We start from the raw sequence: 18,612 nt of genomic DNA, 5'->3' as shown, positions 1-18,612 counted from the left end.
GAGCATGAACCATACCATGAATAACACTTGTGATTCTGTGGCGGCTGTTAAGGGATTCTGACAACACAGCCTCTGCATCCTGGGAGAACGTATTTATGCAGGCTTTGCAGCCGGCGCTAGAATTGTGTACTGCACAAAAAACAGCTTATTAAGTTTAATAAAGGGTTGGAGGAGGGGTGGGGGGGTGTGCTGTAGGTTTTGTAATGCAAAACAGAATTACAGGCACACAGGCAATCTCTCTGATGCACAGTAGGTGCTTGCTAAGTCTGTAGAGACGCAATACCAAAGCACGTTGTAAACAAAATGATGTGCCGCTGAACACGCTAGCCATTGGATTGAGCAAGTAATGGTTGTCATAGGCCTAAACGCTGGTTTTTATATTGGCAGTAGTGAGACTGATAAGCCAATCTCTACTTTGAAGTGAAAATCACAGCAACCTGGCAATAATTCAATGGCAGGTCCTGTTCTCTTAATATAACCTCTGGCTAGTCAGGATTTTCCCAGCTTGTGTGCTAGGGAGGCAGAGAGGCTAAGTAGCTGAACTGTGGAATCAGGAAGACCTCAGTCCTCATGTCGTCCCTCCTGCCCACCCATGGAATCTGCAATTTGGAAATAATGGCGACCAACCTGGCAGGTTGTTAAGAGGATCACTGCCTTGGTCAGGCTGAACCTGTGCTGGGAAAGACACAGGGAGTTCCACCCTGTTCATTCTGGCATTTGACACTATGAACCATGGTAGCCTTTGGGTACGATCTCAGGTTGGCGTATGGAGGCACCAGCTTTGGGTGGTTCTGCTCCAACCTGGAGGACCAGTTCCAGGAGGTGGGATTGGGATGCACGCCTTACAGGGCTCCTCACTCAACATTTGCATGAAGCCAGGAGTGCCAACTTGAATAAAATATGGGGAGAGGGGTTCTAGGTAAGCCCTGCCCCACATAATCGATCGCAAATATTTTTTGAAGGGGGCGAAGGGACCCTAGCCCCTAGGGCATGAAGCCTACAAATGAGGTCTGAGGGTCTGGAGTTGGGTGTTATCAATATGGTGACAAAAAGCTCTCTTTTCCAGCTGAGTTCAGTAATGCAGATGAAGTTGCCAAGGAAGGCAGAAGCCAAAATGTTTTAACTACGCAGCATTAAACCCTTCTCTGGCCATTCACCTATTTTCACATTATGACTTTCATCTTAACAGAATCCTTTTAGGACTCTCGGTCTACTTCTTTGGATGGCCATGTGGCTGTTGTTCATTTACCTCTCCTGCCCCTGGGTATATTTTTCTACTTAGCTATATAAAGGTTTTGGAATGAAAACACGTTTTTAAAAAACTGGTGTTAATGTGACTGTCGCTGCAAGGATTGAATTAGCTAGTCAGTGGCAATACCTCAACAGGGGTATTTTCCTTTTAAAGGATCTGAACTACACTGCATATGGGCGAAATTCGCCCATCTAGTAAGGCTTTAGGAAACTAAAGGGAACACAACCAATTAAACTAAGAATGTATTTTAAGAACATGAACAATATTTGCAGCTCTTTAATCAAGCAGTCCAGCCAGGAAAATTTGTCATTCTGATGTAATGCAATTAATCTTTTTGCCAAATTTTCCAGTTGCTGTTGTTCGTCCTAAGTTTTAATAGGAACTGTTTGCGTTGTTTTAAAAAAATGGAGATTATATACTTAAAACAAACACTTTCATCCCACTAGGGCTTGTCCAAACATTACTTCTGGAGCCGATATTAAATGATTTTAACATAGTTCAAATTAATTAAAAATACTGTAAATACGTTTCTCTTAATTGTCAAGTCATCTTAAGTTAATGTTTTAAGCTGCTGTAAAATAGATTATGAATAGTTATTAACTAAACATTTGTTTAGTTGAGTCATTTTTCCAATATGTAACTCAAAGTACTTATTTCTTTTTGGCAACTAATTTTTAAAATAATAGAAAATAATAAAACATAATAATAATAAAAACTATAAACAGCCCACCAGGCATTTGCAGCTGGCTACAGGGTAGTGGCAAGTTTGACATGGCAATGTTTATGTTGTCATTTTAAGCATGTAAGCTGCTGTTTTCATTATCTTCTAGTTTTTATTTTGGAGCTTAATAGTGCTTTTATTTGATACTTGTAACATAAGCAGCTTTGACGATCCTTATAGGGGAGGAAGGTGATTTTATTTATTATTGTATTTTATATATAAATATATATATATAAATAATATGAACTACCATATTTTAAAAAGGAGAAAGGCGACAAGGTCTCCTGAGTTAGCAATTTTCCTGAGTTTTTACCAGGAAGCCCCAACGGCTTCAAATTAGCTTACATATAATGAGAAAGCTTCAAAACCAGTGCTCAATATTAAAAAGCTGATACACATTCAGCCGCAAGCCCTTTACAGAGGTACCTCAGGTTACATACGCTTCAGGTTACAGACTCTGTTAACCCAGAAATAGTGCTTCAGGTTAAGAACTTTGCTTCAGGATGAGAACAGAAATCGTGCTCCAGTGGCGAGGCAGCAGCAGGAGGCCCCATTAGCTAAAGTGGTGCTTCAGGTTAAGAACGGTTTCAGGTTAAGAATGGACCTCCGGAACGAATTAAGTACTTAACCCGAGGTACCACTGTATATTGTGAATATATACATTCACTCTATAGGGGGGTCCTACAATTTTTGGATGGCCTTGTTGGCCAGGCCGAAAACCCTAGTCACCACCCCCAAAGGGAAGGGTAGGAGGAGACAGAGGCCAACTGGGTGATGCTGCTTGAAGGTACATCAAGTGCCCTCAGGCTATGGCTTCCCACTCCCTGCTCCCCATCATTCCTACTCTGACTCAGGAAAAGTCAACAGGTGTGGAGACTGTCAGTTTGGATCTTTGTAACCAAGGCTCTCCAGTGCTCTTGACCACATAGCCATATCCCAAGCATAGGCAAACTTGGCCCTCCAGATGTTTTGGAACTACAACTCCCATCATCCCTAGCTAACAGGACCAGTAGTCAGGGATGATGGGAGCTGTAGTCCCAAAACATCTGGAGGGCCGAGTTTGCCTATGCCTGCCGTATCCCATTTGTGTTATTTTGAGCCAAAGCAGAAAAAGAAAGCACACCTTTTCCAACCCTTAGGATCAGACTTCTGACACTAAACCTCCGCTGCCTTCTTCAGGAGAAGGAAAGGCTAAAGAGTAAACCCTTCACAAAACCAGAGTGGAGTCCCTAAGACAGTTCGATGGTGTCTTGTACGCCTCCTTCCGGCAACTCCTGCAGCTAACTGTAGGGATGATCGCGGAGTGGGGTCCGGAGGGAGCACAGTCCCCATCCGCAGGGAGCCTCAGCCTGCCTGCACGCGTGACCTTGGGGTGCGGGGCACCCCCCCCCCCAGACAAGCCACAGCTGTCTGAACATCGTTGCCTCTGTCTAACCTTTTGCAGTCTCAGTAGTCTGTGGTGTCCTGTCTGTAACCTTTGTCTCTGAGACCTATTGTATCCTTCATCATACCCTGTGCAAGGGGAAAATGACACGGTGGAAACAGGTGCCAAAATAACTTTGTACCACCCCACGATCTCGGGACCGGAAGATGTGTAAAGGTCACAGCCCAAAATGTATCTGCCTGGTTTGCATATTTGTGTCAATAAAAGGAGGCTCCACAGGGCTGGCCGGCAGCTCGCTTTCAGCTCACCTGTGCACAGCTCACCTGCATTATCAACTCCTGCCTCATGTCCCTCACTTCAGCTAAGCTGGTGCCAAACGTATTGCTCTGCTTTCCTTTGGACCACATCAGCCTAGGACTGCATCCCAGGAAGGTCACTTTGGTGCTGCCAGCGCAGCAGTTTGACTCCATTGTCAGCACTCCATTGTCTCTTGATACAGACAGATGCCAACAAAGCCTTTTTGAAATGCTAATATGGGGGGAAATGTGGACAACTGCAAGGCAGAATCTGCAGGCAGGTATGTTTATCCCCCCTGCCCAGGAATTCTCTCCCCAACCACCAGTAGTTTTTCACTTCTTTTCTCCAGCCAGACTCTAAAAACCCAATTGCTGGATCAGTGGGCAGAATAAAAAAGAGCCTCCTGCTTGCCTGCCAATCCTGCCCTCTTAAAACGTTCCATTATCTTGGCCCACGCAACTTTGAGAACACGCATTTGCCAAAACGTCTCCAGCTCGCCCCTTAGGCTTGTGAAGTTCGCTGGAGCATGGACTGTGACATTCAGCACACAGATTACCTGCTCACTTCGGAGCTCAAATAGCACAGCAAGTGAATGGCCCACAATAAAGGCCCAGAGTACGTCGCAAATCCAGTTAGGAAGATGGCCGGGATTTCCACGTAGTTATCAAGCCCGACAAAGCCAGCCGAAACGTCCACAGACGCAATGCTGTTTGAGTTGCCCTGGAAGAAAAGGAAAATACTGAGCAGCTAGATCCACACAGTGAAAATTTGAAAGCTATTCTGCGAGGTAAAGGTATCCAAGATACATCTCGAGGTCATAAGGGGTAGGAGGCCTTTCAGAATTCTGTCTTTACACCTTTCCCCCAGGCCAGGGGCAGGGAATACTTTTAGCCCAAAGGGCAACACTCCAAATAGTGGGCAACTGTCCAGAGGCTGCGATTCAGCCACAGAGAAGTCCGAGGTTTCTACATGTACATCTCTCCATCCAGTAAGAGGCATTACTGGCACTTCTAGGGCCCGTTACACAAGACTGGAAGTTCCACACTTGAGTCCTAGACCAGTGTTTCCCAACCTTTTTTGGGCAAAGGCACACTTGTTTCATGAAAAAAATCTCGAGGCACACCACCATTAGAAAATGTTTAAAAAATTAACTCTGTGCCTATATTGACTATATATAAAGTAACTCTCTTTAATAGGAATCAAATAAACACAAAGAAAGTATTTTATAATTACTTTATTATGAAATAGTAAGTAAACAGAAATATGAAAAATTATAAAATACTTTATTCAGTGCGCAACCTGGGCCTTTTTGGCTGAACACAAAGCTGATATTCTGGCTGGAATCGAAGAAAGACACACACGTAGCTCTTCGTCAACAGCTCTCAGTCTCTCTCTGTATTTAGTTTTTATAGCAATCATGCTTGAAAAGCTCAACTCACAGAGATATGTAGTGGAAAATGGGAGCAATGTCAAAATAGCTTTATTTGCCAGAAGGGGGAACTCCTTGGCAGTTTCCAACCAAAAACTGTCCAAAGGTAGATCAGCAAATCTTAGCTTGAAACCACGATTTTGTCTCAGTTCAGTTAGTTCCTCCTGCTCCTGTAAAGTCATGTCCTTTCCACCAACTGATGCTGAGCTATAAGGGTCCCTAACCCAGTCAAGGTATTCAGTGGAGACTGAAGAGAAATAAAATGACAACTTCCCCTCGAGAGTTTTTAAATGTTTACCTATTATCTCACACAGTGCAGCAGTGTGAACACCTTGCCATTGCTTGGTGAGTGTGAACATTTCAAGATTGCCACTTTCCACGTGTTGATGCCAGAGTTGCACCTTTGAACGGAATCCATTTATTTTATCTGTACTTGTAAGCAGGTTTTCATTTCGGCCTTGCATTCGTGTGTTCAGTTCATTCAGATGATGAAATATATCTGCCAGGTATGCCAGCCTTGCACACCACTCATCACTTGCAAGCAGCTTTGCGTAATCTGACCTCTCATTTGTCAGAAACACTTTAAGTTCCTCCCGCAGCTCATACACACGAACCAAGACCTTGCCACGCGACAACCACCGGACCTCCGTATGAAACAGCAAGGTTTTATGCTTCGCTCCCATCTCCTCACACAAAGCTGCAAATATGCGACTTTTCACGGGTCGTGACTTTACAAAGTTTACCATGCGCACAACATCATCCAACACATGAACTAGGTCTGCTGGTAAAGTCTTGGCTACGAGGGCCTCACGGTGCAAAAAACAATGCGTAACAATCGCATCTGGATTTCTTTCCTTCACTCTGCTTACAAAGCCTTTGGTGTGCCCGACCATGGCTGCAGCTCCATCGGTGCAGACACTTGTGCAGTTTTCCCACTTAAGTCCTCCTTGTTCAAGGTATTCTGATGTGACCCGAAAAATTTCTTCTCCTGTTGCTTTTTCTGGCAATGCCTTGCAGACAAAGAAGTTTTCTCTAATTGCATCACCATCAACAAAACGCACATTGGCCAAGAGTTGAGCATGTCCACTGATATCAGTAGACTCGTCAAGTTGTAATGCAAATTTCTCACTGCTATGGATCTTTTCCAAAACCACACTTTCAATGTCTGCGGACATGTCATTAATACGTCTGGAAATTGTGTTGTTTGAGAGAGGGACTTTGGCTATTTCCTTAGCTGCTTCAGGTCCGAGCATCTCCTCTACAATAGCTTTGCAGGCAGGAAGTATTAATGTCTCTGCCACAGTGTGCGACTTTTTTGACTTGGCTATAAGTTCAGCAACGTGATAGCTAGCTTTAAGACCTCTTTCATTTACCTTTGAGGTTTGTCTCATGAAAGTTGCCTGTTTCTCCGTGTTTTCACGCAGGCGAACAAAATAGTCCGCATTCTTGTTTTGAAGCAAAGGGTGTTTCGTTTGGAGATGGCGTTTAAGTTTGCTTGGGACCATAGCACTGTTAGCTAGCTTTTCACCACACACCACGCACAGTGGAGTTGGTTGGTTTGCATCTCCGGTGAAAGTAAATCCAAATGAAATATAGCTTTCGTTATATTGCCTTGTGCCAGAGAATTTGCTTGAGCTAACCATCTTTGCTTTCTTTTCATGCCCACTCATACTTGGGCTCTCATCTGGCTCCAAATTTTGTTCAGAGTCCAGTTCTTTTCTTTTCAAAAACTTTTCCATCACTGCAGTATCCGGCCATCCAATTGCCACTGACAAACGGATACAGACCCCTTTTTTTTACAGCACAGCTCGCACAAATGTACACGGAACACCCTTTTCGAATTAAAACACACAGTCTCACGAGAGCAAGGAGCAGCGATTTTATATTTTACGAAAAGAAGTCGCTAGTCCTCATGGTGACAGGTTGGAAAATATTTAAAAGCAGAACCACCTTGAGGAAGGTGGAGCCATATCACATCCGGGCAGGAGGCCTAAATTGGTGGAACGCTCAGGCCCCGCTTATTCAAAGAGGACACCAGGCAACGTCTCAGGGTATTAAGAACCCTGAGCTAGATTAATGTCCCCAAACGTCATGGTTTGTGCCAACCTACTGACACTCCACAAAGCTTCTTAACCATGTTCGTATGAAAAAAAGATGGGGTGCTGCGGCTCTCCCAACCCACTAACTACCAGCACGCTTCAACACAATGCCGCGCGCGCAAGAGCCCAGGCTTTCTGATCCAAGCCGCTTTCCGTAGCGCTTCCGGGCAAAGCCGAGCACATGCTACGAAGCGCCCACACGTGTACGAAAAGTCCTGGCTCAGCCGCGAGTTGGCGTAGGCAGATGCCGTCCTGGAGGCAAAAGCCGTCACGTGGCGTAGAGACCGGCGCGTAGGTCCGGGCTCGCGCCTTGCGTGGGTGGGGCGATAAAGCGGCCAATGGCGAAGGAGGATAACCTGTACCCGATGTGGCTGAGGGGATTTTCTTCCTCCCTCCTTTAAATTTGGAACGTACGGCGCGCGCTCCCTTCACGCCTAGGGGGATTCCCCCCTCCCCTTCCCGCTTTCTCTCTCTCCCTCCCTCCTTTTCTCCACCCACACGCCTCCCTTTACGGCTGCTCTGCGCGTGCGCGTTGCTGCGACGCTCTTCCAGTCTTTCCCTGCACCGTGGGAGGTAAGTGCTGGCTCCTGACGCGGGTGTGTGCGGCGCCCCCTCCCCCCCGACCGCCTTCCTCCCACGGCACACCAGGCAACGTCTCGCGGCACACTAGTGTGCCGCGGAACACCGGTTGGGAAACACTGTCCTAGACATTAAACAGGTGTCAACTGTATCATGTTTTCTGCTGCCTTCTTAAGAAACCTTTCTCTTTACCAAGCATTCCTGGATTATTATTGTCATCAACAAAAGGCCACTGATCACTATGCAATATGTTCTGCTACATTTTATGCTTTTTTATTTCCCTTATAGTACACTGTTTGTTTGTTTGTGTGTGTGTGTGTGTGTGCATTTTTTAAAATATAAATTTCCTAAAGAAATAAGACCAATAATAGTAACAGAGACCTGGAGACTCAATCAGCCCCCAACCTCAAGATTACATGAGCACCGCCCACTCAGCTCTCTTAAGTCTCAATTCCCCTCGTTTACTGACACACACACACAAAACCCAAAAGTCAGTTGCCCTCTTGTTAGCTTTTCATTCAGCAGCCTAACAGCTCACGGATAGAAACTGTTATTTACCCTGTTGGTGCAACTAATCATGCTCCTATATCTTCTGCCTGAGGGCAGGAGATCAAAAAAGTGCCGGCCAGGGTGTGAATCATCCCCCAGAATTTTCCTCACTCTCCTGAGGCAACTTATTCCGCAATGTCATCCAGTGGATTCACGGGACAGCCCATAATATCTTGTGCCGTATTCACCACCCTCTGTAGGTACTTCCTATCAGTTGATGTCAAACCAGCATACCACACCGTGATGCATTATGAAAGGACACTTTCTATTGTGGACTGGTAGAAGGAGATCATCAAATGTTGATTGACACCGTTCTTTTGCAATGCTCTGAGGAGATGGAGTCTCTGTTGGGCTTTCTTAACCACCTGGGTTGTACTGATTTTCCAAGTGAGGTCTTCACTTCTTCACTGAGATAAACTCTTAGGAATTTAAAGGAAAAGACTCTCTCCACACAGCCCTCCCCGATATACAGCGGGGCTAGTTCTCCTCTCTTCCTCCGAAAGTCCAACACCATCTCCTTTGTCTTGCTAATATTAAGGTGCAAGTTGTTCCCTAGGCACCATGTAGATATTATGCACCTCACTCAATTTCTTAAACAGACATAAGCAAAGATCCCTTTAAGTCTCAGGTGTGTGCACCAACAGAAGCCTTTGAAGGCCAAACCATTTGTATCAGGAAATGTGTTACCCACATGGAAGGTGTGTGTGGTGAAGACGATGCTGATTATGGACACAGTGCTGCAAAAGGTGAGGTTTTAACCCTTTCTTCCAGTTTTCCCCAACTGAAATCCCTCCTCACATTTGCTATTTACCAGGGGTGGTGGGAAGAGACCATAAATGTATGGTCACGAGTACCTGAATGCTTTGCCATGTGGAGTAAATAGCAGCTTGGAGAGGAGATAATTTGGATCTGATGTCTACAACTGTCACATCTAAGCCTTCTAGAGTCCTCCATCATGCTCTTCATTCTTATCTGCTAGTGTCCTAGCTCACACAGAGAACCGACTAACTGTTGCTCTTCATATTATGGACTATGGGATTAAAACAAGCATAGGCAAACTCGGCCATCTAGATATTTTGGGACTACAACTCCCATCATCCCTGACCACTGGTCCTATTAGCTAGGGATGATGGGATGGGAGTTGTAGTCCCAAAACATCTGGAGGGCCGAGTTTGCCTACGCCTGGATTAAAAAGTTCATGGATCCCATCAGTTTGCCGGGAGAGTCGGTCAGTGGCGGGAGACCATGTGCTGGCCTTTTAGCTCTCGTGTGGCTTAAAATATGTCCCGTGTGGATAATCCGGTGCTATTTTTCTAGAAAAAGAGGTACTGGAAGTCACCATGAACACCTCCCGTGTTTTCTTAGAATGACAATGGTGCCTACCTGAGAGGTGCTGGAACTGAGTTCCGGCTGAAAAAAACCCTGGGATAATCCATTGTTGTTGTTGTCAACTCAGGGATATAAAGGACAATATTAGATCCCTCCAGTGTTTAAAAGAGGCATTCGAACCACTTCTGTATAAATCACAAACAAGTGGCTTATTTATTTTTAGTTTTCTTTATATAAAGATTTTATATACTCCCCCGGCTCGAAGCGAATCTGTTCTCCGTTCCTTATTTGATTCTGCAGTTTAGAGCGTGGCATACCTTGAGGTAAAGTGTACTGTGCAGATATTACATTTTAAATATTTACGCTGTGCTATGCGAATTCTGTTCCCAAGAGGATGCCAGCTTCACAAAGCCATTGCCCGGTGCTCAGAGGCGTATACAAATTTGTATTCGGGAGAGGACAAACCGTCAGAATGGAAGCATTGTGCGAGGAAGCAGCCACACAATATCTATCTACTGCAACGGGAGGCCTAAGTGGCCAGACAAATGTTCTCTTTTGTTCGTTATAAATTTTTGAACATGCATTAGAAACAAAATGAACAGAACAGTAATTTTTAATGGCGACCAGGTTCTATATCAAGAGGTAGACAGAAATGGGCTAAAAGCAAAACACAACAATGTTTGTACGGTAACAAAACTCAACGTCTACTTTCGTGTTACTTTTTGAGAGGAAGCCCACAAAGGACCCAGTAGGAACGAGGACAAATCTGTGGCTTCCCAGCTTGTGCAAACACTAGGGATAGGCGATACCTGGTTTTCAACTTCATGACATATCATCAGCTAAACATCGCAACAAGCCGATATATCACAATGTCTGAAATTAGGATAGAGCTATGAAGAGACATTGGCTGGCTTCACGTTTCCCCCCACATTATGATTTTTGCATAGCACACATACACATATCATGATTTGCAGTATATTGCCAGGTCAAAAACTATGAAACCGGTATCACGATATGTACTTCAAACAAGTTTTGGACGATAGATTGGCACACACCCATGCCAATATCAGTCACAATTAGAGTCTGAGATGCGGGCCTGCACACCAACCCTTTGGGCCTTGTTTCAGCATTCATTCACCCTTTGCCTTATAAGCACAAGCATGCACACATTGGGTCCATGTCAACCAGTACCAGCACAATTCAAAGTGTTGGTGCTGACCTTTAAAGCCCTAAACGGCCTCGGCCCAGTATACCTGAAGGAGCGTCTCCACCCCCATCGTTCAGCCTGGACACTGAGGTCCACGCCGAGGGCCTTCTGATGGTTGCCTCACTGCAAGAAGCAAAGTTATAGGGAACCAGGCACAGGGCCTGCTTGGTAGTGGCGCCCACCCTGTGGAACACCCTCCCATCAGATATCCAGGAAATAAACAACTATCTGACTTTTAGAAGACATCTGAAGACAGCCCTGTTAGGGAAGTTTTTAATCTTTGAAGTTTTATTCTGTTTTTAATGTTCTGTTGGGAGCTGCCCAGTGTGGCTGGGGAAACCCAGCCAGATGGGCAGGGTAGAAATAATAAATTATTATTATTATTATTATTATTATTATTATTATTATTACTACTACTACTATTATTACTATTACTATTACTATTATTATTATGCTCCACAGCATAAATGAGGCATCTGCAGGCCCACAGGTTCTCCATTCCTCCTCTACAAACGGTGGATGTGGCACAAGCAAGAGGTTTGTTCTGGCACATAACCACACAAAAAGCATGTACGGAAGGTCACAGGCTGAATCCCTGGCACCTCCAATTAAAACACTCAGGTAACAGGTGACGGGAAAGGCCACTACCAGAGAATCCTGGAAAGCTGCTGCCAGAGTAGACAATAGTGGGCTAGGTGGGCATATAGTCCAACAAGCTACGAGTCAGTTTCCTATGATCAACAGTGCCAACACAGGCATTGGTTAGTTTTCAGAAGGCAGAGCCAGAGTTGGAGTGTTTATGGTACGCAAAGCAGCAAATCCGAATGGTGCTTCCCATGATGGCAATATAACAGTACACTAAAAAAAATAAATCTTAAAAAGTAGAGACATCACCTTGCCAACAAAGGTCCATATAGTAAAAGCTATGGTTTTCCCAGTAGTGATATATGGAAGTGAGAGCTGGACCATAAAGAAGGCTGATTGCTGAAGAATTGATGATTTGAATTATGGTGCTGGAGGAGACTCTTGAGAGTCTCATGGACTGCAAGAAGATCAAACCTATCCATTCTTAAGGAAATCAGCCCTGAGTGCTCACTGGAAGGACAAACCGTGAAGCTGAGACTCCAATACTTTGGCCACCTCATGAGAAGATAAGACTCCCTGGAAAAGACCCTGATGTTGGGAAAGATGGAGGGCACAAGGAGAAGGGAACGACAGAGGACAAGATGGTTGGATAGTGTTCTCGAAGCTACCAGCATGAGTTTGACCAAACTGCGGGAGGAAGTGGAAGACAGAAGTGCCTGGTGTGCTCTGGTCCATGGGGTGACGAAGAGTCGGACACGACTAGACGACTAAACAAAAAAAAAATCTTCTCTGAATAAATAGTTCACCCTACCCTGCTAATATATATATGTGTGTGTGTTTATTATTTACATACAGCTTTTATACCCTGCCTTTTAACTGGAAATGGCTCTCATAGCAGCTTACAAAAATCAGTCCTAAGACAGTCCTTGCCCTCGGACTTGCCCCAGTAGCAAAGAATTTCAAACGACACAAGTGGGAAAAAGGAATGGAAGGGTGATTCGTTCCAATCTTAGAAGGGAATATTCTTTGCATATCCCTACAAGCCACTGTCCCGATTCACACACCCCAGAAGCGATGAGCTTCACTTGTTCTGCCCCAATACAAAATGGTGGCCTGGCCAGCTGGGAAAACAGAGATAAACATTTCAACGGACTATCAGTGCTAAGCATCTACGAAAGGGTTGAGTCGGGGTGGCAGTTAAAGAGTTCTTCAACCTAGGGCAAAAGCTCCTGTATCTCCTTGCCTGGAGAGCAAAACAAAAGAGATGGAAGGAATACAAAGCCATCCCACAGCCCTGAAAAAAAAAGTTAAGGTAGAGAACTTGTTAAGTTGTGGGTGAACATATCAGACGACACAGCGATTCTTCAAACAGCTCTTGTTTATTCACAGGCCAGAACAGAACTGAACTGAAGGATTCAGCCAGCCTGCTTATATAGAGCTCCACTACAACGCAACAGTAACCACTTTCTGGAACTATCCAATCACTGAACATCACTTTCAATCCCTAATTTGCATATGTGGACCTGAGTGAAAACTATCTACAGTATCCCCCTGCTGGCCCAGGGTGAGAATTTCAGTACATAACAGAACTGCTATCTATTTCTGAGACATGTATTTCCAAACTTGGTGGTAAAGCTTCAGATCAAGCAACGAAATAGGCTCCAATTTCTTATGGGAGTTCTTGCAACACCATGCAAAACAATTTAAATGACAGTGCAGAAAGTGCAGTCTCAGGCACAAGAACCAGAATCACGGGACTGAGGGTGAAGTATCTTTCAAACTACATTTCAGGGAATTCAGAGTTAACTCTGCTGGAGGGCCAAATGCTTGAAATATCAGTTGCTAAGTGCAGTTGGGCTCAGGATCTGCTTGCAGAAATCCCAGAGACATCTGGTTGGCCTCTGTGAGAATAGGATGTTGGATTAGATGGGCCTTTGGCCTGAACAACAGGCTCATCTTATGTCCTTATGTTTAACTCAGAATTCCTCAGACGCTCATCGGGGCTCCTCAAAGAAGATTAATAACGCTGGGCAATCTTTCCTGAAACACCGGTTGCCAACAGCTATTATTAATCTTCCCTTGCAATGTGCAGCCACGGGGAAATGTTAAGCACATTGTAGCACATTCTCGGTTCATCTGGGGCTCTGTGGAGGCCCAGCAGATTGTAATAATGTACGACCTGAAATAATGCCCTGAAACACACCGGAACATTCTCTGGAGTCTTCCAGGGCTCTATGGCCGATACGAGAGGTAAAAAAAGGTAAAGGTACCCCTGCCCGTACGGGCCAGTCTTGACAGACTCTGGGGTTGTGCGCCCATCTCACTTAAGAGGCCAGGGGCCAGCGCTGTCCGGAGACACTTCCGGGTCACGTGGCCAGCGTGACATCGCTGCTCTGGCCAGAGCCAGAGCCAGAGCCAGAGCCGCACACAGAAACGCCGTTTACCTTCCCGCTGGTAAGCGGTCCCTATTTATCTACTTGCACCCGGAGGTGCTTTCGAACTGCTAGGTGGGCAGGCGCTGGGACCGAGCAGCGGGAGCGCACCCCGCCGCAGGGATTCGAACCGCCGACCTTTCGATTGGCAAGCCCTAGGCGCTGAGGCTTTAACCCACAGCGCCATTCTCTGGCAAATAAGTGTATGTTGGAAGGTTCTCTGCAGCCAGGAAAAGCTTTAATCTCTTAAATCAGATTTCTCCTCAGATTTACCCACTTTAGGACTATGGCATGCCCCAATAAAAATAATAATAATTTTCTATTTATACCCTGCCCATCTGGCTGGGTTTCCCCAGCCACTCTGGGCGGCTCCCGACAAAATATTAATAATAAAAAGTGGAAAACACCAAACATTAAAAACTTCCCTAAACAGGGCTGCCTTCAGATGTCTTCTAAAAGTTAGATAGTTGTTTCTTTCCTTGCCATGTGATGGGAGGGCGTTCCACAGGGCGGGCGCCACTACCGAAAAGGCCCTCTGCCTGGTTCCCTGTAGCTTCACTTCTCGCAGTGAGGGAACTGCCAGAAGGCTCTCGGAGCCCAAGGAAAATGCAGAGACAAGCTACGCACCCAAGTCCATGAGGTCCGCAGAGGAAGAACCTTGTGATATTCTGAGACATTAAATATGCTTCCTTGAGGGGCCTTGATGGGAATCGTAGAATGCAATGCAGGAATCTCAACTAAAGCATCCATGACACATGGCCAACTGACCTATGCTTAAAAACAGGGGTCTGCAACATGCATCCCATGGGCTGGATGCGGCCCATGAAGACCGTTTTACCGACCCACAAACCGCCCCTGAACCAAGCCTCCCGCTCGGCGAGTCCCCCTCACGCTGCGCTAAAGTGGTGCAGCACGGTGCGGGGATTCCCCAAGTGGCGCTAAAAATCATGTCTGCGCATGGGCAGATATCGAAAATCGCATCTGCGCATGTCCAGACGCCGAAAATCGCTTCTGCGCAAGCGCGATCTCCGGCATCTGGGCATGCACAGAAGCGGTTTATGGTGCCACAGACATGCGCAGATGCAATTTTTGGTGTCGCACTGTGCCAGTCTGGCCACGGACGATCTCCACGGGAGTGATCTGGCCCAGGGCCGGTAAACCTTGCCAACCCCTGCTTAAGAACCTCCAAGGAAGGAGAGTCCACTGCCTTCTGAGGGAGTTCGTTCCACTGTCAAACAGCTCTTACCCTCAGAAAGTTCTTCCTGGTGTTTAGCCAGAATCTCCATGCTTGTAACTTGAATCCATTGGTTTGGGTCCTGCTGTAAACAATCCCTAAGAACTAACAGTATCCTGTTAACACCGCCATGATCCCATCCAAGCACTCTGGTGTGCAGACATCCTCCTGTCTACCCTATAAACTCTACACACACATATATCCCCACTGTAAACGCAAGGCCTCCAAATATTTCAGAAGCTTAAGGGTTTCCTTTCTAGAATAATCCTGAGGAAGCTTGCGTTAAATAAGTACAGGGAGATGGAGGGAAGTATATAAGCAGTACTTTTCATTAGGTTTTAATGGGATCTTTAAAAGCTACTCGTACTCGCTGCCTCAGAACTTCAGGATCATTAGCCAATCTGTCGCAGGAGGGGTGCATGGATGGATAATTCAATTAAACCAAAGTATGAACCAAGACTTTACCAATATACTGTAGCCTCTAATGCAACAGAAAGTCTGCAAAGAAACCATATGCATCTCACCAGCATTGCTTAATTGCCAGCAGTTCTACACAATAAGACAACTAAGAGAAAATGGCAACACAGAGTTTAATTTAAGAGTATTCCAAAAATAGTATTCCTGAGGCTTCTAAAAGCGTTTCCAATTTCAGTTACAGGGTTGATCACATGAACTATTTTATGAAGACCGACTGCCTGTTAATCACTCAAGCTTCTTTTAACATGGAGGTGGGGGGGAGCAGTGTTTAATGACTTTTCTGGGTGCAGGGCATGCGTTTCTATTAATAGTGAAGCAAAGCCAAAAGAGATTGTATGCCTAGCAGTGTGTCGGTAGGAAACAGGACAGGTTTTAAAGAACAAGTATTGGGTGTGGAAAAATAAAGGGGTGTCTTTCCATTGCCAGAACCACTAATCCTGTACCAAGTATTCTGAATTGGCTTGAACGTGTATTTTATTAGAAGGTGTTCTGAGTGCCTTGACGGACAGGTGGAAGGGATGCAAATCCCCATTTCCTCTTTTAAAAACTTGAGTGGTGAATTTACATGCAAGAAATTCACCAGAGAGAGTTTCCTCATGCTGTTGTTGGCATCCATCTGTCTCAAGAATACAATGGAGTGCGCCTCTGGGGGCGAAGTCCAACGACTGGAGAATCACAGCGCCTGCGGTGGCTGCAGAGACCGGTAACAACTGCTGCCTTCTGTGTTGTTTTTGTTGTGTTAGCAGCACCAAAGTGATCTCCCTGCGGTGCAAGCCTGGGCAGTGTCTATGGAAGTCCTGGGTTGCCTTCCTCGGAAGTCCCTTCTCGACCGTGTTGATGTGATCCAAAGGAAAGCAGAGCAATAAATCTGGTACCAGCTTGGCTGCAGGAGTTGCTGGAAGGAGGCATACGAGACATCATCCAGCTGCCTTAGGGACTCCACTCCGGATTTGTGTAGCATTAATTCCTTTGCCTTTTGAATTATGGTGCTGGAGGAGACTCTTGAGAGTCCCATGGACTGCAAGAAGATCAAACCTATCCATTCTGAAGGAAATCAGCCCTGAGTGCTCACTGGAAGGACAGATCCTGAAGCTGAGGCTCCAATATTTTGGCCACCTCATGAGAAGAGAAGACTCCCTGGAAAAGACCCTGATGTTGGGAAAGATGGAGGGCACAAGAAGGGGACGACAGAGGACGAGATGGTTGGACAGTGTTCTGGAAGCTACCAGCATGAGTTTGACCAAACTGTGGGAGGCAGTGGAAGACAGGAGTGCCTGGCGTGCTCTGGTCCATGGGGTCACGAAGAGTCGGACACGACTAAATGACTAAACAACAACAACAACAACTCCTTTGCCTTTTCTTCTCCTGAAGATGTCCCACAAGGTAGTGGGTACAGATTTTTCCTCAGGGTTTACTTCTGAAGCTGATCTCATGAATGAGTATAGCCACAAGGCAGCAGAGGTTGGGGGTCAGTTTTTCTTCTCCTAGATGGGCTACCCTTCCAACTTGACAAGCCCCATCTGCCCCTTACAAGTGTAGAAACCACTTTCTTGACCATTAGACCCACACCTTTGGTCTAGTCTGTTCAATCTGCCGGGCCTGTCTTTGCATGCCTAAATCATCAAATGTTTGAGACCCATCAGCTAACCTCATCTGGTTTAACCAGCCGGTCAAAGCCATTTCCCAAGGTGTGGCCGCTGTCATATGCTGACAGTTTCTGGCAGCTGCAGGTGAAAGGTGAGTGCAGGGTTGGGATCAAAGGTGGAAGAACTATCCCAGAAGGAGCACAATATGTCCTCCACCAGAGGAACTACCCCTCCCCTAACACCACATACACTTCATGTATTCCATACACATTAGTATGTTCTCCACTATAAAGGAGGATCATCTGTATTTTGGGACTTTCAGTTATTCAAAACTTAATTGCCAGTCTCCACAGGCAAACATTTTTGTAGTACAAAGGTACAATAGCCACTACAGAAATTCTTCATGCCACTTCTCTGCTTTCCATATGAAGGTTGCATTTAAGCAGAACTACAATTAACCTTTGAAAAGGACTCAATCTGAATTTTCATAAATTGAATTAAAGCTGGCAAGATCTGGCCATTGTTGGCATTGCTGAAATTTCTTGGTAAGTGGCTTTAAGTCTCTTTAGAAGCAAGAGGTCTTTTTAAATGCTTTGAATGAAAACAGAACTTGCCTAGAAACCCAAGGCTGCCACAATGCTACACAAAACACCCAGTAATTCATTTCCATAAACTGCCTTTCGGTCCAGCAAATGAAAAACAAAAATTTAATTCCGATGAGCGTTAAGTGGTAAACAAAATATAAATATGAACCATTCATCAGCTTGCTAAAATATTAAAAACAAAAACAAAAAACATGAAGAGGAAGGTTTTAAATGCTCCCTGAAAGCCCAAAAAGGACAACCACATGGGTTTCTTTCAAGCCAAAGACCTGGATGGAAAAGAACCTGATGATTCTGGTCTCCCTCAAGCAAATTTCTTAGGGTCCACCACCACATAAAACTGAGGTGTACTGGGGCATAAGAATTGTGCAGATAGGAGGAAGTACTCCCCTGAAGTATCTTGGCCCCAGATCACTTTTGGACAGAAATACAGTGGTACCTTGGGTTACATACGCTTCAGGTTACATACGCTTCAGCTTATAGACTCCGCTAACCCAGAAATATTACCTCGGGTAAAGAACTTTGCTTCAGGATGAGAACAGAAATCGCATGACAGCGGCGCAGCAGCAGCGGGAGGCCCCATTAGCTAAAGTGGTGCTTCAGGTTAAGAACAGTTTCAGGTTAAGAACGGACCTCCAGAATGAATTAAGTACTTAACCCGAGGTATCACTGTAATCAACTGGAGGCACCATAGATGAATCTGGCCTCTTTAACTCTTTGAACCACTCCCACAAGGGAAATGGCATGTGTGCAGATAACAACAGCTGCAGCAATGGGCCCTGCTAACCTGTGTCCAAATTCCATTCTCAATGTAGACCTAGTTCCTGGTCAAGAGTTTATTGCCTAAGAG

The 18,612-nt window shown here is 45.4% G+C and overlaps 1 protein-coding gene across 2 annotated transcripts in view; it reads right to left on the bottom strand.

Moving 5' to 3' along the window:
• The window catches only part of PIGG (phosphatidylinositol glycan anchor biosynthesis class G (EMM blood group)), a 66,731-nt gene that overhangs the window by 10,004 nt on the left and 38,115 nt on the right, over positions 1 to 18,612 (bottom strand). For both annotated transcript variants that reach the window (XM_079959427.1, XM_079959425.1), the window contains one exon: positions 4,211 to 4,374. In XM_079959427.1, coding sequence (XP_079815553.1) covers positions 4,211 to 4,374 — 164 coding nt within the window. The remainder of the gene's footprint in view (positions 1 to 4,210; positions 4,375 to 18,612) is intronic.

Source organism: Podarcis cretensis (assembly GCF_951804945.1).
Source record: "Podarcis cretensis genome assembly, chromosome: 17".
Classification (NCBI taxonomy): Eukaryota; Metazoa; Chordata; class Lepidosauria; order Squamata; family Lacertidae; genus Podarcis; species Podarcis cretensis.
The sequence above is the reverse complement of the archived record's forward strand: the minus strand, read 5'-3'. Positions and strand labels throughout refer to the sequence as shown.